General features: G+C 41.2%; 1 protein-coding gene across 1 annotated transcript; it reads left to right on the forward strand.

The window, feature by feature from the left end:
- The first annotated feature begins 93 nt into the window (after positions 1-93).
- Positions 94-20542, forward strand: armc1 (armadillo repeat containing 1). Its single transcript, XM_088642339.1, has 7 exons — positions 94-530; positions 2523-2729; positions 7766-7857; positions 12713-12902; positions 13840-13956; positions 14094-14168; positions 17661-20542. Exons 2-7 carry the CDS (start codon positions 2568-2570, stop codon positions 17850-17852), a joined length of 828 nt encoding a protein of 275 aa, XP_088498465.1. The 5' UTR covers positions 94-530; positions 2523-2567; the 3' UTR covers positions 17853-20542.
- Positions 20543-21054: the final 512 nt, after the last annotated feature.

Genomic DNA, 21054 nt, shown 5'->3' on the forward strand with positions numbered 1-21054 from the left:
TACAACCAATCGGAGGGAGGCACGGAAAAGGCCGGTCCTTTATTTATTCCCAGTTTTTAAACTGCATTAACCTGGGCTTTGTTGTACTAAACGGGGTTATAATAGGCCGTTAAGTACACTTTTTAAAATGACGTAATTGTATTTCACTAACGCAACTTTAACGATTAAATTGTATCATAAAACAAAGACCCTATGCATCCCAGCGTTCAGACACTGGGGGGAAAAAAATGTTATAATGACCTTTCCACTCTAAGAAGGCTTCGCCTGAATGGCGGCTGAACCGGGCGAGTCGTACTGAGTTATCCAATCACAGGCCGCGAAACAAGAATGTGGTTATTTGTGACCTGAATGTGGAGGAAAAAAAACACAGAATGAGGATTTGACTGGACTTTTTACATTGGGGGGCTACTTCTGTGTTTACTGGAAGCCAAGCGACGTTTAAAACGCGGGCAGCTGGACACATCTGTTTCAACTCCCCGGAGAGCCAGGGCTGTCGCGGATCGCAGTGCCCAGCCGGAGAGGGATCCTCGGTAAGGACAGCAGGGTGTGTTTATCCCCCCCAGAAGGTGACATGGTGGAGCCGGAGTGCAACACAATGAACGAGAGCGCAGGAGCTGGCCTGGCCTTGGCCTCTGTCATGCATCTGTCAGTTACAGCAGTGTGTGCAAAAAAAATCCCAAAACAGTTTCCGAGCAGCCCAGGAGCGGCCCTAGCTTTTATTTATGATCATATGTATATTTTTTTGGCCTCGCATTAAAGCGGTATGTGTTTGCGTTTCACAGTTAACGGTGATTTGCTGTTACTGTCATGCCGTTCACCTTGCTGGGTGACACGAAAACTTTTTTTTGTGTGTGTGTGTGTTCCCTCGGCTACGATTTGGGGCTTTACGTATTTTTTTTAACGCCAATCGTTCATAAAGTAATTTAAATTTACCTTCGTTAACGATTGCCCGAGCCATTATATATAGTTTGAATAAAAACTATAATAATGGAAGTCATTTTTTTCGTCGGTTATTACATCGCTGTAGCTTGTAGCCTGTCGAGGCTCAATGTCCCGCAGTGTTAATTTGGGTTTTAACCTGGTGGTGACTTGACCACCTCAGTGTCTTTCACGGGTGGGCTGCTGTCCTGAAAAAGACATACTGTAAACTGTTTGTCCCGGAGGTAATATGAGGGATGTGAGGTCAAAAGCATAACGACTTTTTAAGTGAAGACATTTTCCTTAATGTATGAGGAAATACCAGTCCTGTTAACTCAAAGTGTTTAAAAGAACTGTGGAGACAGTTCAGTAAAATATGAAGGGGAAAATAAATAAATCAGTTGAGGTAACCAGCATTTACACGTGAAGCTGTGGGATTTAAACAAAATTAATACTACAGCTTTAGACAAAAGAGCTGACAGAAGAGCAAGGTCAAAACTAACATATGTCTTCCATCTGTGAATAATCAGACCATTTGGCATTATAAAAATTGGAAATTGAAAGTGCTCAGTCATATTTTAGAAGACATCAGATTTGCCAAAAGACTATTTTTGCGGTGTGTGGGGTATTCTGTTTGTGGTCACATATGAGAGTAACTGATTGAATGGATGCCACTCAATCTGAAATATGGATTACTGGAATCCGGACATCCACATTTTTGTCTGGTGACCTGTTTAAAACGGTCTGCAGTTTTAAAACGCGTGAACTGAAAGAATACGTGTTGAAACCCCTCATCTGAACACTGTTAATTCATCGTTAATTACTAGGCTAGATAAGTGACGTATAAACCCAGATATTGCTAAGTATAGTTTAATAAACAATATCAAACCTTTCTGGGTCTGAACAGTTGTTACCATGTTCTTGTTCTCAAGTGACCGATTAGAGCCTGAGATGATCATAAGTAATAAAGTTTTAAGGAGGACTCCCACCAAAAGAGTGAATATTTAGGTTAACAAAGATTCATCCTTACTGGGAAAAGTTTCAGAAGCAGGACAAATAGAGATGATCTGAGTGTGAGAAGTGATACTCATTATAAACGTCCTTTTGCTACAATCTAACAGGAAGCTACAATCTGCCTCTCCATTGAGTGTCTTTTTGGATATCTTAAATTTCCTGTGCTTCAGCTCTGGACAAGCAAAGCCCCTAGGTGTCAGAGGCTCTGTAACAGTAGAGGACATCAGCCTGTGTTCAAGGTTTGTGTGGAGATGTTCAGTGTGTTGACCATGTTGAAGCGCGTCTGATGAGAACTCTGTAAGAAAGTGCACACATGCCAGACTCAGTGTGAAGTCACAGTGTGAAGTATTTCTCTGGGTCTGCCAGCTCCTCAGAAACCTTTCAGATCTTCAGCGTTGTAGACGGGCCTGAGCTGTCCTCCTTCGGGACGGGAGAGGATGGCAGGCTGTCGGGTATTTCGAGAGAATGAACCCCCTGCGAACGTCGGCATTAACACGAGGAGGCCCGTGGCTTCGCTTCTCCTCCTGCGATGTAAAAACGAACCCCATTTCCCTCGTCGCTGTCTCAAGTCCGCATTTTTGTCCCCGCAGAGCAAGCCGCCTGATTTGATGTGCATGTCACAGTAAGTGGCTGCCATGAGCTTGGAGCCCGACGCCCTGGCTGTAGTGAACCAGCTGAGAGAGCTTGCAGCTGATCCCCTCAACAGGAGAGCTATCGTCCAGGATCAAGGGTGCTTGCCGGGCCTCATACTCTTTCTGGATCATCCTAACCCTCAGGTTGTCTACTCGGCGCTTCTGGTAAGGCCTAGAAACGTCGCACTGCTTAAGCAGGGTTACACTTCGTCACCTTATGTGTCTGTTGAAGAGAGGGCCTGTTCTCTTTTATCTTTACATTTTGAATCTTTGGAAGCATCCTGGACTGTTTCATTGTGCTGGCCTGCTGAAAGTTAGTTCTGTACTCTGTGTCTCTAGGGCTTCGCATTTAAATGTTTTTGTCAAACATTTCGGAAAGATAGAATGTAAATGATGTTCTTTCTGTTATCCTTTCAAAACGGCAGATCACGCTAATTTTCATGAGTGGAATTAAAATGTCTCCGTGGAGCACAGCCGCCGATGGGTTAGTCGCAGGGGTCAGACAGCAGAAACTCTCGATGAGAGAACCATCAAGGCAATGTTAACTCCCTTTTGAGAAATACTGTGAGAATGTTTCTTTCAGTTTACTTGTGGAAATGAATGGCTGTCTGTGTTAAACTACTGTCACTCATGTTTCAAAAACATACTGTATAGATCCTGTTCATATCCTCACTCAGGAATCAATTTGATTTCTAAAACAACCTGTGCTTTCCCTTTTTGCTTAGCCTTAGCTTTTTTGCCTTTACTTTTTTACTTGTTTTTCTACAATACACAAATGTACTTCTGAGTTTGATTTGCATATCTTTCCCTACAAACCTCTTTCCTCACTTTGCTCTCAGTGTTTTGGTTATTTGTCCATTTTGTTTGGCTGTTTTCAATGTTTAATTGTTGCCTTAATTCTTAAACGTGGGATGTGATGTTATTAAGCCATTGTTATTCTTAATTCTGTCCACACAGTCTGTTATATAAATGATGCGAGAGGACAGTCTTTATGTTAGACTAAAGAAAAAAGTGGAGATAACTAGATAAAGCTATTTTGAATTGTGGATCAGTTGATTTAAGTGGTGAATTTAAGCAATCCGATTTTTCATTATTTTTTCCATCCTGCTAATTTCCTAGTGACTCTAGACTCCTACATGTTTTATTTGACCAATTTATAAAAAAGGTTCCAAACAAAATGTGCAAAAATCATTTTACTAGTGTGGGGCTCATGGAGTTAGAAAGGTAAAATCTCTGAGATGTAGTAATTAGCTGCTTTATGAATTCTCATACAGTGTAAACTAGAACTATGCTCTGGTTATTTGCACAGAAGCTTTGTAAACATTAAGAAAGTAGTGTTCTTTCGTTTGTTCTCTTTTTATTTTTTTGTATTACGATGATGCCTGCTATTGATTGTCTGAGGATTCCTTCACTTTTTCGCAAAGCTTAGGTAAGCAGACACTTGTTCGGCATGTAACAGCCTCTCTCTGATAATGTGACAGTTTTACTTGGAGTTTGACACTTTTCTCTCAGCATCCACAGTCATAAAGCCGAATATTCCTGTCATGGGTTGCAGGAACCCAAAGCCTGTTGTGGAAGCCAGCCCATCATGACCACACACTCTCGCACGCGCAGTTTAGGGATTTTCACATTCCAGCATATCTGGAATGTGGAAGAAGGCCGAAGCACTCAGAGAAAACAGATGGCAATCTTGGTAACATAAGAACAGCTAGAGTTGAGCGGAAACCCTTTAGTCTAGCCTGTTTGGTGGCTAATATCAGCTAAATAATCCGGGGATCTTGGCCTCTGGCTATTTCTTGAAAGAAGCCAGGGTTAGCAACTTCAGCAATGTGGGTAGTTTGTACCAGACCCCCTCATCCCTTTGGATAAAGAAGTGCCTTGTCTTCTCAGTTTGAAATGCACTTCCACATAGCGGTTTGTGTTTCACTGTTCTTCAGGAAGAAGCCCTCTGGTTTTTCTTTGTCAAGGCCTCTGAGGATTCAGAAGGCTGAAAAAGGACTATAGAGTTTTAGTTCCTTCAGCTTGTTACTGTAGGACCATCCCTTTAGCTCTAGATTGTATCTAGTTGCTCTTCTTTGGACTGATCCCAGAGCAGCAATATCTTTTTCATAATCTGGAGATCAAAACTGTCCACAATATTCTAAACGAGGTCTTACTAGTGTATTGTACAATTCCAACAAAACATCCCCTATTAAATTCTGTGGTTTTAACTATAGATTTTATTTATTTTTTATATTTTGTTAGTATTTTCATAGTATTTTATTTGTCATTTTAATTTATTCTCCACATTGTCTAGAAGAGGGACTTCTAATACTGTACCACACACCTGCTAGATTTTGGTCCAACCACACTCTTTTACACGTGAAACTTAATTGACTTAGTAATTGCATTAGTTCAAACTCTTTTGCTGTTTTTAGCTTTTAAAATTTTATAAGGTTTTGTTTTATCTCGTGTATTTTGTAAGTAAAATGAAATCCCAGAATTTTGAGGCGAAAAACATTTGCAAGTATTCCAATCAAGCAGCTTGGTAGATCAAGATCAGCTGGAATAAAAACAAGGATCAGGACTAGAAACTTCTGGTCTACAAGAAACTTTGGATTTGTCAACATACTGTAATATATTTTATAATCTAAAAAATGAGCCCTTTTTAGCTCTTTACCCATTTTATATTAGTTTGTTTTTGATACCTGCTTGCAAAACCCTGCTCTTTTCTACATTAAACATCAGCCAAGTGTTTGTACAGTCTTAAATTTCATATAAATATTTATTATTTAATTTGCTTCTACGTTGTTTGCTTGTGTTATGTTGGTATTATCTGCAAGTTTGACTAGTTTACTGACTATCCCAGAATCTAGATCACTGATACAAATTAGGAAGTACAGTGGTCCTTATAGAGATCCCTGTGGTACACCACTAATTCCATCATCCCTAATCTTTCTTTTCTCGTTTCTGCTTATTAACTAATTCTCAGTCCAATCTAAGTAGAACATACGTGTCCTACGTATGTGCATTACTTCTGATGTTTGAAAAACTGTAACATGTTTGTTAGTCAAGACTTACTGTCCATTTTCTAAATACGTGTTGAGTATGCCCTAGTATCTGATTGGCATTTGCCTTTCTGTTGTGTGTAATAGCGGGACATATTTATGGTCCAAACACCGTACCAAACAGAAGGTAACAGGTGTTACATGTCTTTCTGATGTAAATTTTTGCTTTCTGTATTTGTGGAAGACTGACTCATTCGGCTTGTTTTGCCTATTGGTTCACAAAAACACATTTTTAGCACCTAAGAAACTTAAATGTGCACTTTCTGATGGCAGGCATTTGTAACTTCTGTTACATATTGCTGGAGAGTACTGTTCTTTTTTTCTATAATTGGAAATGATAGAAATAAAGTTTTAAATAAACAAATCAGTATTTATGTTACAAATAAAGAAATTGCCTGCTAGTTAGTACAAATGAAATGATGAAAAGACATCGTTACCTCGTTAGCACCTGAATCTGCTTCTGTTTCTTTATGCTGCGTCATTCAAGGTTGAAAGTGTGAAGGCTTTAAATTAATTGTGAAGAATAATTCACATTCTCACTCTTATGATTAATTACGCAAATATTCAAAGGGAAAAATATTTGTCCCGGCTTTTGGCAGAACACTACTTTTGCATGTTCCCAGATCATTACAAAATGTTCTCCACAGGCATGGAAAGGTAAACAAAAGACACATGATCCAAAAAAAACAGGCTAATGCCAGCGAATACACAGGCTCTGTAGGATGAAAGTCAGCTGGGCTCTGGGTGGAGGAGCAAACATTGTGTAGGAGGTGGAACAGGAATGATGCACAGTACTGTTAATTTCACCGATTGTCCATAGGATATCTTCAACATCGCTTTGCTTCTATTTCTAGTGTTGTGTGTTACATTTTCTCATTTTTGACAATTGAGCTGGACAAAGAGCAAAGTTCATTTTGTTTTGCTTAAAATGCTGAAATACCGAATCACAAAATATTGTTTTGTAGTGTCATAGCAGGTTTCTGCTTCCAAGATACTAAACAAGAAGCACCGTTTAAAAGTAATGGATTGGATCTGCAGTTGTTTTTTATTGCGTTGTTGAGTTCTCGGAAGCTGGTTGTGTCCTGCCTCAGGTTGAAATGTGAGGCAGAAATACTGGTTATCTTCAAGCAGCTGAAGCTGATCGTTAGCCACACCCGAGGCACTCGTGTGGGTGCCATGCAGCGGCCTTTATGCCCCACAACTCAGCAGATAGGTTGGGGAAGTGAGAAATTGGTCTTGTCAAAGCAGCACCTCTTACATCGCAGTGTCCCCGGTTATTGTATGGGGGCATTGGCTTTTTGGAGTTCTGCTGCACAGGAGAGAGTGCCACCTACTGGTTTATCTACACTCCACACCACTTCCAGGAGCTGCCTGGATTTTCCTGCAGGACTCCCATCCTGACCATTCGTTAGCTTCAGAGATGTGTTGGAGCCAGGTTAGAATGCTGCTGTCTAGCTTAGTGCTGAGTCAGACAGTGCTAATTACACTCTACCTTATTCAGTTCAACTCAGTTTATTTTTATATAGCACCTTTCACAACAAGGTTGCCCCAAGGCGCTGAACAATTCAAGTAACCATGTTGTGAATAAAGACCAGAAGACAACAGAGGAGAGGAACCAAAAACTCCTTAGTAAGGAGAAAAAAAATCTCTAGGGGTTCAGGGTCAGCTGGCTGCCCAACCCCTTTGGGCATGCTAACATTATACAATTAAACAAAAAGGAAATAAATGAATGACCATACTGCCCAGTGATGAGACAGTGTATATTTGGTCCTGCTCCTTCAATACCTTGTTGTGCTTCTTTATTTTTCTTTTGCCATATTTTAATACATTAGACCAACCAGTGTGACTCCAGGCCTGTTTTCTTCACCGTTAAGATGTTTTTCAGACAGTCGTTTGGAACAATCCAGCAATACAGATGAATCAATGCAGAGTTAAAGATTAATTTATTTTTTGATGCATCTTCCGGACGAGCACTTTTAACTGTGGCTGTCAAATGACTTGCATGATCTGTTGATGATGACTTTTTGAGTTTTGTAATTAAGCCTTGTGTGCTCACCTCTCATATTATGCTTTTTCTGCATACAGAGCAGTGAGGTATGGAGATCTGAACCCCGTGCTGTGAGTGTTGACACATGGCATCTTTGTCCTTCACAGGCTGTGCGTTACCTAGCAGAATGCCGTGCCAACAGGGAGAAAATGAAAGGCGAGCTGGGGATGATGCTGAGTTTGCAAAATGTCATGCAAAAGTAAGTCATTTCTGCAGGACTCAATTCAGATGTCACTTCCCAAAGAGAGGAATTCCGAAAAAACCTTCAGTGTCTTTTAACAGACTGTTGTTTTGCAGATTTGAAAAATCTTAATATAGTATCTTTTATGTCAGGCCATCTCGGGGCCCTTTACAAATAAATGTTAACCATAAATGTGAATGAATTGCATTGTTATAGTGCATTACATCCCAAAGGAGTTTACATATAGCATGGAAACCCCCCACCAACTGAAGGGCAGCTCTGTAGGGTAGTGACAATTTACTTTACTAGTTGAATTAGTTGAAGGCGGATTTTTCATTGTTGATTAAGTTTTATCAGTTGTTTTAATTGAATCTGCTTCAACTTTTAACACCGATCTGCTGGTTTGGGAATCTGAATCTGCGGAGAACAAACTGGAAAATACAATCAAACGATGTTAGAAAGTCATTGGTGCTATCCCACATCTTGCTAGTTACGAGTCTTGCATAAAGCATATTCCTTTCTAGAGAACCCTTCACTTGTTTTGTGTAATGAATTACAGTACTCCCCTCAGAACAGATTCCCAATCTAAAAACAAACAGCTTTAAGTCTTCATTCATGCCTGCAGCCTTAACCTTGTATTTTTTCTTATGCATGTATATGTGTGGTGCTTTGTGTTTTTCTCTCTTGCCTGCTGCTGTAAAACCAATTGTCTCTTGGGGATAATAAAGACCCTCTGTACTCTGCTATTCCACTCTGTCTACTAGCGGGGAACTTCACATACTGTGGGCCAGACAGTGTAAGCTCAGAGTGGAGTCTAGGTAAAACACTGGGTTAAACGCCCCTGCTCTTGCGAGTGTCAGGAGAGGTTTACTGATGCTGTAGTCAGAACCTCTGTTTCAAGTCTCATTAAAAGGACAGCATCTCCTGTATCCATACTGGGGCATAAGCTTGGGGACTGTCTGGTCCAGAGAGAGGGGTGTCAGTTACTGGTTCCCTTCGACGTCTCCCATCCCTGTGCTGACCAGGCCCAGTCTGGCTTCCTTCCTGAGGTCTGAAGCGATCAGCGCTGTTCTCATTACAAACACATGAACACTCAAAACCATTAAATTGAAAGTTATAGTAGTAGTTATTTGCCTAGGTGCTTGTTCGGTTGCAATTTCCCAGGCTTTGCTGAAACGGTTATTGGTTCAAAATCTTAGAATAAATGTTTTTACATTTGTTTTCTGCAGTTTTAGCTTACTTCCTAAAGCTGCAGCGAGGGACTAAATTGTTTAGGAATAATTATTTTTCTATGTAAAAAAATATTCATTTCAACATGGCTTCTCCTATCTATGGCTGAAATAAGGACGTTCTTTCCATTTGTCTGTTGTTTTATTTTTGCTGTTCACTTCAGGGCTTTTCAGGTGGCTACAGTTTCTGTACATGTCTTTTATCTCTTTATTGAATCATTCTCTCGAACATGTGTTCACCTCAATTCCTAGATCACACAGAGCAAATTGTAGCAGCAAAGGCAGGTCATATTCAAGTGTCTCAAATGTATTATTTTTTTCTAAATAGCAGATTGCATGAGCGTGCCACACTCACAAAGAAGCCCATGATGTTTGGCAGCTTGTGACATATGAATACAGCCTCATCCGTGTTCTCTGCTACAGAACTGAATTTAATAGATTTCCAGCACATACTGGTAATGTTGCTTCTTCTCTGCCTGACTGTAATCAATTCCTTTTGACAGGTTTGGTATCAAAATAGCAGCAATCTGTATTAGGCACTATACCCGTCAGTTGATCTGTAATCGATTATTGGTTGGTCGTTGTAGTTTGTCTGAATTGCAATTGCAGAAGGGTTTCTTCTTGTATGAGGTTGCTGCTAATCTTTATGCTTGCAGACAGCCCTGCCAGAAGTTGGCAATCCATTGTATGAATTTTTCTTTCTTCAGGCATCTGTGTGACCAGCCCAGTCACTGACCAGTCACTTCATGTAGGATCACGCTTGTCAGGGATTGCCCCGAAGTTTGAGAGGCTCCATCAGCTTATTATTTCAAGGCTTAACTTTGGTGAAGGTCATTTATTGCTGGGGTCTATATCGAGTCTGAGCAAAGATAATTGAGTAACATCTGCTATGCAGCTGTGGTGTGTGCTCATGGTATTGTTAGATTTACAACCTCAAGCTTTCACACACCAACTGCTGTCCATTTCAGTTTTATTTAATTCGCCGTAATCCCCTTTGCCAGTCCACGCAGATTCTCGCTCTGTGCTTTTTTGCAGATGGGGCAGTAAACTTAATTATCGCACAACATTGCGTTAGTGAAGTTTTTTAACACATATCTTGTACTGTGTCCTAACAAAGCCTGGAAATGTATGCACATAAAGAATCTAGCTTAAAGCAGAAAACAAATGATTAGCCCCGAATGTGTAGATGAGGCAAACAGTTAAAATATGCTAGTAAGCACACGTCCAGTCCTATTACTGTTGACTTCGTGACACATCTGCCATCTACAGCCTGTGGGTGCTTTGTTGCATCCTTACAAATGTAATGTGTAATAGAAGGTTGACAGTGTGAGTTAATGTTTTTGCAGTGAAAATGCCTCATTCTTTCAGTTCTTAAAAGTAAAATAGTGTAGGTGTCAAGTAGGTAGCTGCGTCAGCATGTGTAGGCTGCAGAAGAAAAGGTAAAGGTTTATATATAGCTGGGCATTTTCTGCAAGAGATGCAGTAAATAAGGTTACTGGAAATACATGATGTCATCTGGGTGATCTGGCGTTGTCCAGAGGGGCCTTGAATATGCGTGGTAATGGATATATATACTTGCAGGTGATACAGCGAGCTCTGTTGCAGGGGAAAGTGCCTGGTGGGGATGATTGCTGAGTGCAGTCAAGGGAGCTGGGAACAAGAAGGTTACACAGATTTGGTGGTTGGCCAAATGAGATGATGGTGCAGTCAGAAAAGAGGGTAGCGGTGGAGGGATCATCCTGTAAGCCGGGGAAGTTGTCATTAACGGTCCTGAGGATGAAAATAGAAAGGGTGTTGGGGTGGTTGGGAAGCACCGATGGAATGTGGTTGTTCCAGGAGTTCCTGATTGAGTTCATGATCCCAGGGCTGTTTTCGGCTCGGGTGAGGACCCTGTCAATAGCATGGGTGTGGTATCCTCTGTTAATGGAAAAAAAGAGTGCATTTTGAGGACGGGGTCCATGTCTTCATTGCAGAGTGGTTGGAGCCTGAGGAACTGTGAAGAAGGGAGAGAGTTCTGGAGATAGCTGTGTGAATCTGTGGGTTTGTAGTAGACAGAAGTAGAGAGTCGTGGATGGTTAATAGATAGGTTTATGTCCAGAAACGGAAGAGTAGTGGAAGATATATTAAGTATACTGTATACTTGAGGGATGGATGGAAGATGGTGAAATGATGCAGGAAATGCTCTAGCTGGTCGTTAGAGCATGAGGCAGCCATCGATGAATTGCCTGTAGAGGTCAGTGACAAGACTGATTTAGGAAGCTAAGAAGCATTCTTCTACCCAGTTGACAAAAATATTAGCATAACTGGGTCCCATCCTGGTACCCATGGCAACTCCCCTGACCTGCTGAGGTGTAAACCTTTACTTGTTCCAATGTAGAGTATTTTAATTCATTGTAATTCATTGTTTTAATGCAATGGTTGTCCTTTTAATAGATTCACCACATTGTCTAGAAGGTGAAAGGCTTCAGCATAGGCACTCGTGACAATTTGGTGGCTGTCAGAGTCTGTTTTTAAAGCAGAACGCACCAGGGAGCAGTCCCTTGCAGTGCTATGTTTCTTACACTTGGCAGAATGTTCTGTATATTAAGGTGCAGGCTAAACGTGGGAACCTCAGGTTCAGGTGGAATGTTATGTGCTAGAGGAACAGTGACAACCTTCTCCTGCTGCTTTTTTTTTACCACAGATTTCCTAACCTTTCTGTTCATGTTGAAGGCATGGAGGGTTCTAGTTCCAGTTTGTCTTAAATATTTACGTCAGGACAGAACTTTCCAGCTCATAACCTTAGATTTGCCGATTCAGGCCTTTTTACTCAGCTGAAGACAGAATGGGAGACAGTGTTCTCAAGTGCAGTATCATGTCTGTGAAACTCCCTGTCCAAACGCATTTGAGACTGTTTTCGAAGCTCAGAGATTTTTCACTACAGTTTTTATAGCGTCTCACTCTTTAGTTTCACCCAGTCAGTTTGCTGCACTTCTTTCTTTTAGCATGTTTTGCTTCTGTTATGTGCTGTGTGTACTATTGTATGGCGCTTTGACTTTCCTGAAAAGCATCCTTAAATTTGGATTGTAGCCGTTGATTATTATGACTGTTAATGCTCCACTTTGAATCATTCTGTGTATGTTACTTCCAAAACATGAACATTTTATTCCTGCGAAGAAGAACGCAATGTGTGCTGCACCCCTAAACTTTTTCGATTTTTGCCCTTTTCCTATTCTGCTGTTTGATTGAATCAAAGGGTATTTAAAAAATGTCTTTATTCCTGCCTTACTCTGTCATTTCAAATGAGATGCAGGTTTTCTATTTGTTGTACAACATGTCGTTAATTTATGCTCTTGTAATTTGCATGTTTTAACATGTCTCAAGGATATATATACCACTTCTTAACTGAGGATGCTACTCGTTTGCTCTCGATGGCAGTCAGCAATAGGCAAATTACTGGAGTATTGGAGGCAACGCATGTTGCACATGTAATTTTATTTTATTTAGGAGTTTAATTCTCTAGTTGGGAGCAGACTTAAAACACCCTCCACTCCATTTACATTCATTCTTAAGGGATACGAGTTCTTATGTGTTGTGGATTGATGCAGCCTGTATACGTTAGTCTCCTTTGTGCACAAACCTGTGCCGTGTTTGTCTACTTCTAGGACAACGACGCCGGGAGAGACCAAGCTGCTTGCTTCCGAGATCTATGAGATCCTGCAGTCTTCCAGCAGCGCGGAGGCAGACCAGGCTGAAGGGGCCACCTCCTGCAGGCGCAAAGCCCAGTTTTTCCTGGGAACTACAAACAAGCGTGCCAAAACAGTCGTTTTACACATAGATGGGCTTGATGATGCTGTGAGTGACTATAGTCTTATAAACCAAATCCCGATGTTATTTTAGATAAGCCTCTGGTGCCCTGTAGTAGTTGTAATGACCTCTGTTGAACATGTACCTGTAGATCATAATCCAGGATTTCCGATAGTTAGTCAGTAAAATACAACGGTAAAAGCTCCAATGCGTTTCAGAGCTGGGAACAAACAGTTCAAATTAAAGGGGAACTGCAGTCCCAATTTCTCAACCCGTGGTTGTTTAATCTTGGTAGCAAAAATAAAGTCTTTGACGGTATAGAAACATTTGACACATTTTGAATTACCCACAGAATTGTGAACTTTTTTAAAGTACTGTATGATGGCCATTGTTGTTGTAAGCTACTGGTCTCGCCACAGGCAAGAGCAGGGGTTCAAGTGAATTGTGATGTGATGCAGCCCTTCCTGCTCGCTAGTCCCTGTAATGACTAATGTAATGAGATATGTGAACGAATAAGTACAGCAGACATTTCACCACAGAAATGTTCCAATGTGATCAGGATGCAGAGTTAACAGGTGTCTTGAAGTCGAGGGCAATTTTTCTATTGGATTAAAAGAGATGTGTTTGCAAACCTGCTTGTTTACAATGTAATAGGGCCACTTCACCACACTGGATGTTTTGTTGCCTCATTGTGAATCAGAGAATATGGCTGTGGGCATACTGTAGCTGGAAATTTCATGTTCTGTGGTTTAAAATGCACTCATCAGCACAGATTCCTGTTAACCGTGAAAAATAAGAACAGTGGTGCAGTTCCCTTTTAATAATATCGTCAAGTCAGTGACTCTAGCTGAGAGCTTGGGCTGAACTGGAGCAAAAACCAACAGGAGTGTGGGTCACCTGGACCACGACTGGAAACCACTGATTTAATGCTTCTCTTCTGACCCGTTTTTCAATTAGTGCTGTTTTCCACTATGTTGCACCCCAGAGCCGGCGAAGCCTGTGTGAGGAGGCGCTGCTGAAGATTCGGGGTGTCATTAGCTTCACTTTCCAGATGGCGGTGAAGAGGTGCATAGTGCGAATCCGGTCGGACTTGAAGGCGGAGGTGAGTCCCATCCGGCAGCGAATACGCCTGCTGTTTGCCACTAGTTCTGACATGTTCGCAGGGCTTTATTTAATTTCATGGATTACCTAAAAGCTCTGTTTTTTTTTACTAATGTGTTTTCTTTGTGTGTGTTTTAGGCACTGGGCTCTGCAATCGCTTCTACCAAAGTCATGAAAGCTCAACAAGTTGTGAAAAGTGAAGAGGGAGATGAGGTGAATGTGTGTTGAATGTATAATCGCTACGAGCAGGCAAAATTTTCTTTTTAAAGCTCGAAGTCTGGGGAGGGGTTTGCATTTTCAAGCTTTTTTTTATGTTTTAAAGGGGAACTGCAGTCCGAGTTTCTCAGACCGGTTACTCAATCTCAGTAACAAAGTAAATTCATCGACAGTATAGAAAAATTTGGAATTTAGGCACAGAATCGTGTACTTTGTGAAAATACTGCATGGTCATCGTTGTTGTTGCAAACCACTGGACTTGCCACGGGCCAGAGAGTTTGCTCAAATTGCGACGTGATGCTGCCCTTCCTGCTCACTAGTCACTGTAATGACTACTGTGATGCGATGTACGAGCGAATAAGTACAGGTTGTGCAGCAGACATTTCATCTCTGATATGTTCCAATGTGATCTGCATGCAGACTTGACAAGTAAGTTGTATTTGTCAGCAAAACCGTCTCAAAGACAAGAGCAATATTTCTACTGGATTAAAAGAGATGTGTTCACAAACCTGCTTGTTCACAATGCAATAGAGCCACAACACCTCACCGGAAGTTTGGTTGTCTCCTTCTGAATTGCAGAACATGGCGCTGCACATACTTGGAAATGCTGATTCTAGCTATAATATAATTGCCATTTGCCTTTAATAAGGATAAGGAAGAATAAGAATAATCTTTTATTTATAAAGTGCCCGGTGACACAGTACATATTGATAAAAAGTACAATAGAGGGGAAAATAGAATATAAGGCAATCAGGTATAGTACCTGGTAAAAAGATGGATTTTGTCAAAGAATTTGAAGGCACAGCCACCAAGAGATTTAGTCCAGGGTACAGGGAGTAAAGGACTCTGCAGAATGGAGCTTATGGAAGGCAGTATAAAACAAGAAGGAGTCAGAAATGTATGATGGAGTCAGATTTTTTTAAAGCTTTAAAAGTCAATAAGATCTGATTGAATATGTGACTTTATTGGCACCCAATGTAGAAATGAAGGTCTAGGAGTGATAATCTGTCAAGGTCTGGTGTGTGTTTGAGATCTAGCTACAGAGTTTTGGACACATCACCACTTACTGTTAAGAGTGTTAGGGAACCCACAGAGTATAGAGTTGTGGAAATCAAGCCAGCTGTCTCTTAGAGAAGTTAGGATCGCATTTCACTACAACTCATCAAAGACTGATAAAGGGTTTGGAAAGCAAGAAATTTGATGTCTCTTAAAAAACACATTAAGGAGCTTTGATTAACTTTGAGGAGCTGTTTTGGATGACCATAAGGCCTTGATGTACTTTTACCTCTTGAAATTTTTTTTTTTAACTTGTTGTGCGTGTAATTTTAAAAAGCAGATGAAGTCGACCACGTTTATACACACAAACCCGCCGATCTGTTTTACTGCTGTTCTGAGCTGTAGGTGCTGAAAGAGTGTCATGCAGTTGGACATGCAGATCCTGCAGAGCTTGGCTTGGCCTGTGGCATTTGCAGTGCGAATAGTCGTTTCCCCCGCTGCCCTCTGCTGTGTTCAGTTTCCCGCTCTGCCCAGGCCTGCAGGAGAATCTTCCAGAAAAACTGCCCCCCCCCTTGCGTCGTGGCCCGCTCTCAAAATACCGAAGTCGCAGGGCCCCAGGTCTCATGGCCGGCCGTTCAGCCCCGTCATGAGATAAAAGCCGTTCCAGACGTAATTAAAGCTCTGATTTTTTTCTTTCTGGAATTGTAAGGACTTTTGGCACCTGGAGGACGACAACAATTGCCACCCGACATCTGTTCCCAGCAAACCTGCAGCTCCTCTCCCCGGCTACCGTTCAAATTAAAATGTTCACAGGCTTATAGAAATTGTTTCTGGGTATGCCACGCACAATAAGAAAATATCTCCCGTAAACAGAAATGGCTTTCTTCTCCGTGGCTGATACGCAGGAATTAAGGTTGACTTTTTTCAAAGAGAAGTTTTCTCCTAGAGATTTCTAGATGCCTGAAATTTCATGGGTAGACGTGGCACTTTAACAGCTGTTCCAGGAACGTGAAAGGGCTGGAGTTTATTCATCTCCGCCTACAGGAAATTTGCCGATTTTGTTTGCTATAAAGTAAAAATTGGCCAAAGGCCATAGTGGAGGGTTTTAATGTGCATTGTGTTTTTTTATGTACTTGCAAATGTTGCAGATTAATTCGATTAAGTTCCTTGATACCAGCAGTTCAGTGTTTTTTGACATAAGATTACAGTGAGGGCTAGGGTCTGGTTGAGGAATCATGTCTCGAGTGTGTACTACTGTATATGTACTGTAAGCAGTACTCTGTGTACTGTGCTGTGTACTGTATGTCCAGCACTATTTACGGAGGACATTGTGTGCACTGCTGTGTCATTAATTTAATCATATCACCCACAAGAGCTAAGAGGCATTAGATGTCAACGATGACGAAACAGTCTATGACCCTGTCTACAGAACTCAATCTAATCTTGAGAACCGCACTCAGAAGAGTTACATCCAGTTTAACACTGTACTGAAGAACGCCTTTCTCCTTAGTCAGGCTTCCTGCATCAACACACATTCAAACAGTTAGGTTACAGTTCCCAGAAGTCCATTGGATAGTATGGGTACTACCCTGTCACACACTCATGTCTGTAAAAACACAGTGATGGGCACTCTCTGTATGCAGCTGCCTGTGCAGACAGCCTGTCGGACGCTCTCTGTAGGCAGCTGCCTGTGCGGACAGCCTGGCTGATGCTCTGTAGATGCAGCTGCCTGTGCAGACAGCCTGGCTGATGCTCTGTAGATGCAGCTGTCTGTGCAGACAGCCTGTCGGACGCTCTCTGTAGGCAGCTGCCTGTGCAGACAGCTTGGCTGATGCTCTGTAGATGCAGCTGCCTGTGCAGACAGCCTGTCGGATGCTCTCTGTAGATGCAGCTGCCTGTGCAGACAGCCTGTCGGATGCTCTCTGTAGGCAGCTGCCTGTGCAGACAGCCTGGCTGCTGCTCTGTAGATGCAGCTGTCTGTGCAGACAGCCTGTCGGACGCTCTCTGTAGGCAGCTGCCTGTGAGACAGCCTGGCTGATGCTCTCTGTAAGCAGCTGCTTGTGCAGAGAGCCTGGCTGATGCTCTGTAGATGCAGCTGTCTATGCAGACAGCCTGTCGGATGCTCTCTGTAGGCAGCTGCCTGTGCAGACAGCCTGGCTGATGCTCTCTGTAAGCAGCTGCTTGTGCAGAGAGCCTGGCTGATGCTCTGTAGATGCAGCTGTCTGTGCAGACAGCCTGTCGGATGCTCTCTGTAGGCAGCTGCCTGTGCAGACAGCCTGGCTGATGCTCTCTGTAAGCAGCTGCTTGTGCAGACAGCCTGGCTGATGCTCTGTAGATGCAGCTGCCTGTGAGACAGCCTGGCTGATGCTCTGTAGATGCAGCTGGCTGTGTAGACACCCCAGCGGACTCTCTGTAGATGTTTTGGTAGACTTTTTCTCTGTTGTTGAAAGAGCTGCCCTTTTCTTTCCCCATTTGCCTTCCCTGATTTTCCAGGTGATGATCCCATTCCAGGAGGACGCCCCAGTGGAGGTGGAGCAGAACACGGAGCTTCCCGAATACCTGCCGGAAGAAGAGAGCCCCTCCCAGGAGCAGGACAAGGCCGTGTCCCGCGTGGGCTCCAAGCAGGACGGCAGCGGGTGGCTGAACACTGCCGCAAACTTTCTATCCCGCTCCTTCTACTGGTGACCCGGGGGCCGGCGGGGGTGGGGGGGGCCACGAGAACAACTGTACATATGGGGTGGGGGGGGAGGGGAGGCTGGGTCCCTGCAGGGTGGAGGACTGCCAAGTGCAATTCGCAATAATCTCACTGCAAAATCAAGAGAACAGGTTGTGCACAAACATATGCTGCATTTTTTTTTTTTTACTATAAACGATTGAAGCCATCAGAACATAATGACTTAACTCTGAGTTGGCCTTTTCTGCCGTGTTTCCTTTTTTGTTTTCTTTTTTTTGGGGGGGTCTGTCAAAACCAGTCTTTTTTTTTTTTTTTTTTTTGCTCTTTGGTTATTAACGGGTCCACCTTTTTAAAGCCAAATGTCTTGTGCAATGAAGCTTTACCACACCGATTTTGGTGGAGTCTAGAACCTTTATGTAGGGATCCGTGTTCCCCTTAGAACAAGCTCTTTTAGCATACAGGAGATTAACGTGCATGAATTCAGGAGGTTTGTTTTTGGGCTTGAAACTGTCATATTCCTTTAGTTTGGTTGTTTTTTAGATTGATAATTTCCTTAAGTTCTGCTGAGTTTTGTCAAATGTGCACTAATTCTAATATGTTCCTTTCAGGCTGCCTTTTTGTTTTGTTTACACCGGTTTGTATTATTCTTTTGTGCCTGTGTTTGCTGTTTTAAACACTATTTATGTTTTCCCCTAACAGTCTTTTCCTTTACAAAAAAGGTTTAATAAGGCAGGCAGCATCCACCTTCTCAGTAAAAATAGCCGCTTAAAATACTCTGGCTGGCCATGATGCTGCCAATGGTTATCTTAAATTAAATTGGTTTTTGTTCTTTTAAAAATGCATTCAAAAGTGAAAATAAAGAGAATTCCTATTTCAGTACGTTAATGCCTCATTTCCAATATATCACTGTCAATCAACAATAAACAAACCTGCATAGCAATATAGCCTTTCAAATAATTCAGTTTCCTGGCTGGGATTCTAGCTTGTATATACTGACTACCCTAAAACCAGATGCTTATACAGTTCTTCACTGCACACATCAAGTATCGGACTGTAACTTTCTGTTCTGAATTTAGCCCCAACAGACCAGGTAGCTGGTTTCTGTGTATCCATTAAAGAGTAGAAGGGGCTTCTGTCTGAAAAAAGGACTAAATATCATCAACATCTAAAATAAAATGTTTTGAAGTGATAGCGTTAAAGTTCAAGCCGTGTTTTTTCTTTTACAACATATGGTATTTAGGCTCATACCAGACAAAAAACTGTCAAAAACCGTACATTTTTGTTTTCAAAACTGAATTTTTAACCTACACATCCTGTTCAGTTTTCTGTGTAAACACAAAGTCACTCAGTAGCTTGCCAAATGTGTTTTTGTACTAGTGCTCTCTTCAGCACACTTAATATAAGCATCTGCACAGTTCAAAAGCCGCATTAGTTCAGATTTTTGAAGCCAGCAGTGTCCTTAAAATGGTGTAAATTAAGTGATATTTTCATATAACTTTTGTGAGGCATACAGGAGCTTTTTTATTTATATTTCTGAAAATAAGGTTTGTGCTTAAAGAAGCTACTGCAGAATCCAAAATTGCTTTCAATCTAATTGTGCTCAGTTCGCATAAAAACATTATTATCTGCTGCCAGGCAGTAACAGACCTGTGTAAAAGCAGTATTTCTTATTATCATTATCTCACCAAGACGTTACAGCTCTTTGCAAAAGGTTGTGTTGAGGGGCTCTGAACAGGTAGTACAACAGTAAAATCCCACTGACAGCTTTGGGATCTAATCGGTGAAAAGCTTGAATTTAAGGAACATACTTGTCCATAAAAAATGACTTTTTTTAAAAAAAGTGGTATGTTAAAAATGGAGATGCAGGATCAACAGTTTTCAATATTGTTTTAGAATGCTGTTTTGCTCTTCTGAAAGAAAAAAAAAAATTTTCCCCCATCTGGCTTGTGTAAACAAGCTTACAGTTCTCTGCAGTCAGATTGAAAAGCAGTTCTTTTATATCTTATTTTAATGAATGGCTTTATTAGATTGTCAAAACTCCTCTCCTGGCCTAGTAATGCTTTAGAGGAGCTTAACACCAGGTGTAGGTATAACTCAGCAAATAAGCCCATTTCCAAAAGCATTACAAAAAGATTACACAATAGGTTATTGAAGTGAAATAGCACTGTGGTAAACTTTCGACAACAGTCACTCTAGTTACTTGAAGTATTCAGATGTGCAGGTTGCTATGATACAATTAAGACGTGATTTTGTTTTTTTGCATGCTATCTATCACAGACAATGCAATTTTCTGCTGAATTTTTAAAAGGCTACATTATTAAACTTAAAGAATGTAAAATATCTGCCTATTTATGTCAACAATACTGCACTGAATATCAAATACTTTGAAAAGGGTAACCCAAGCTCTTCGTGCAAAAATTCACATTTGCAGCTGTTACTTAACACCGTTGTGTATTTTGGTATAATATTATGCTGTTTGTGCTTTGCAGCATGTTCTTATTTTTGTTCAGATGTCATTAAATACCAATCACATTGGTTTTACAGAAAACTGAAAAGTGTCTCAAGTTATCACTGTTATAGCTTCACATTTACAAAGTGTATGTGCTGTTTTATGTCGAGTGTTAATGATCTCAAAGAAATCAAGTTTTCCATTTGTAACTGATGCAGAGAATATGAGTTAATAAAATTAAAATTAAAGATGCATGTTTCGCTATGGTTCATTACTGTGCTGTTGTTTCTTAAAATGCTATTGCTTTGAAGTGCAAGATGCATACATTTCTTTTAAAAGTGCACAGAGAGCCTTGATCTTCCTTTATGACCTGAAAGATTCACAGACCGTAAGTGTGTCCACATGTTTTTCAAAAGTAAATGTAAACCTTTTTTTACCTTATTTTGTTACTTTGACATTTAAGCATGCTTGCTTCCTATGGTATCTAAAATCAGCTTCAGAGTAATTCACTGTCTTAAATAAGCTTTTATTTGTTGTCATTCACATTTTTTTTATCAAATATGTTTGACGTCCCTGTCCTTCGAGTGCACAATAACACTGACAATTTTTAGAAGATATAAAGTGAAAACATTACAAAACATTGATATGACATTGTGGTTTTAAGAACATTTAAAAACAAGAGGCAGTCATCTGGCCCATCTAGCTGTGGTAGCCACTCTAGGAGCTAATTAATCAATAGTATCACCCAGGTGGGGCTGCACATT

The sequence above is a fragment of the Lepisosteus platostomus genome, chromosome 8 (genome assembly GCF_059453375.1).
Source record: "Lepisosteus platostomus isolate fLepPlt1 chromosome 8, fLepPlt1.hap1, whole genome shotgun sequence".
In the NCBI taxonomy this organism is placed as follows: Eukaryota; Metazoa; Chordata; class Actinopteri; order Semionotiformes; family Lepisosteidae; genus Lepisosteus; species Lepisosteus platostomus.

What these genes read in the sequence shown, in the direction of transcription:
- armc1 (XM_088642339.1), top strand. Translation starts at nt 2,568, where the DNA reads ATGAGCTTGGAGCCCGACGCCCTGGCTGTAGTGAACCAGCTGAGAGAG. An exon ending in TTGCAAAATGTCATGCAAAA is followed by an intron (nt 7,858 to 12,712) that starts GTAAGTCATTTC and finishes GTCTACTTCTAG; the next exon opens with GACAACGACGCCGGGAGAGA. An exon ending in AAAGTGAAGAGGGAGATGAG is followed by an intron (nt 14,169 to 17,660) that starts GTGAATGTGTGT and finishes CTGATTTTCCAG; the next exon opens with GTGATGATCCCATTCCAGGA.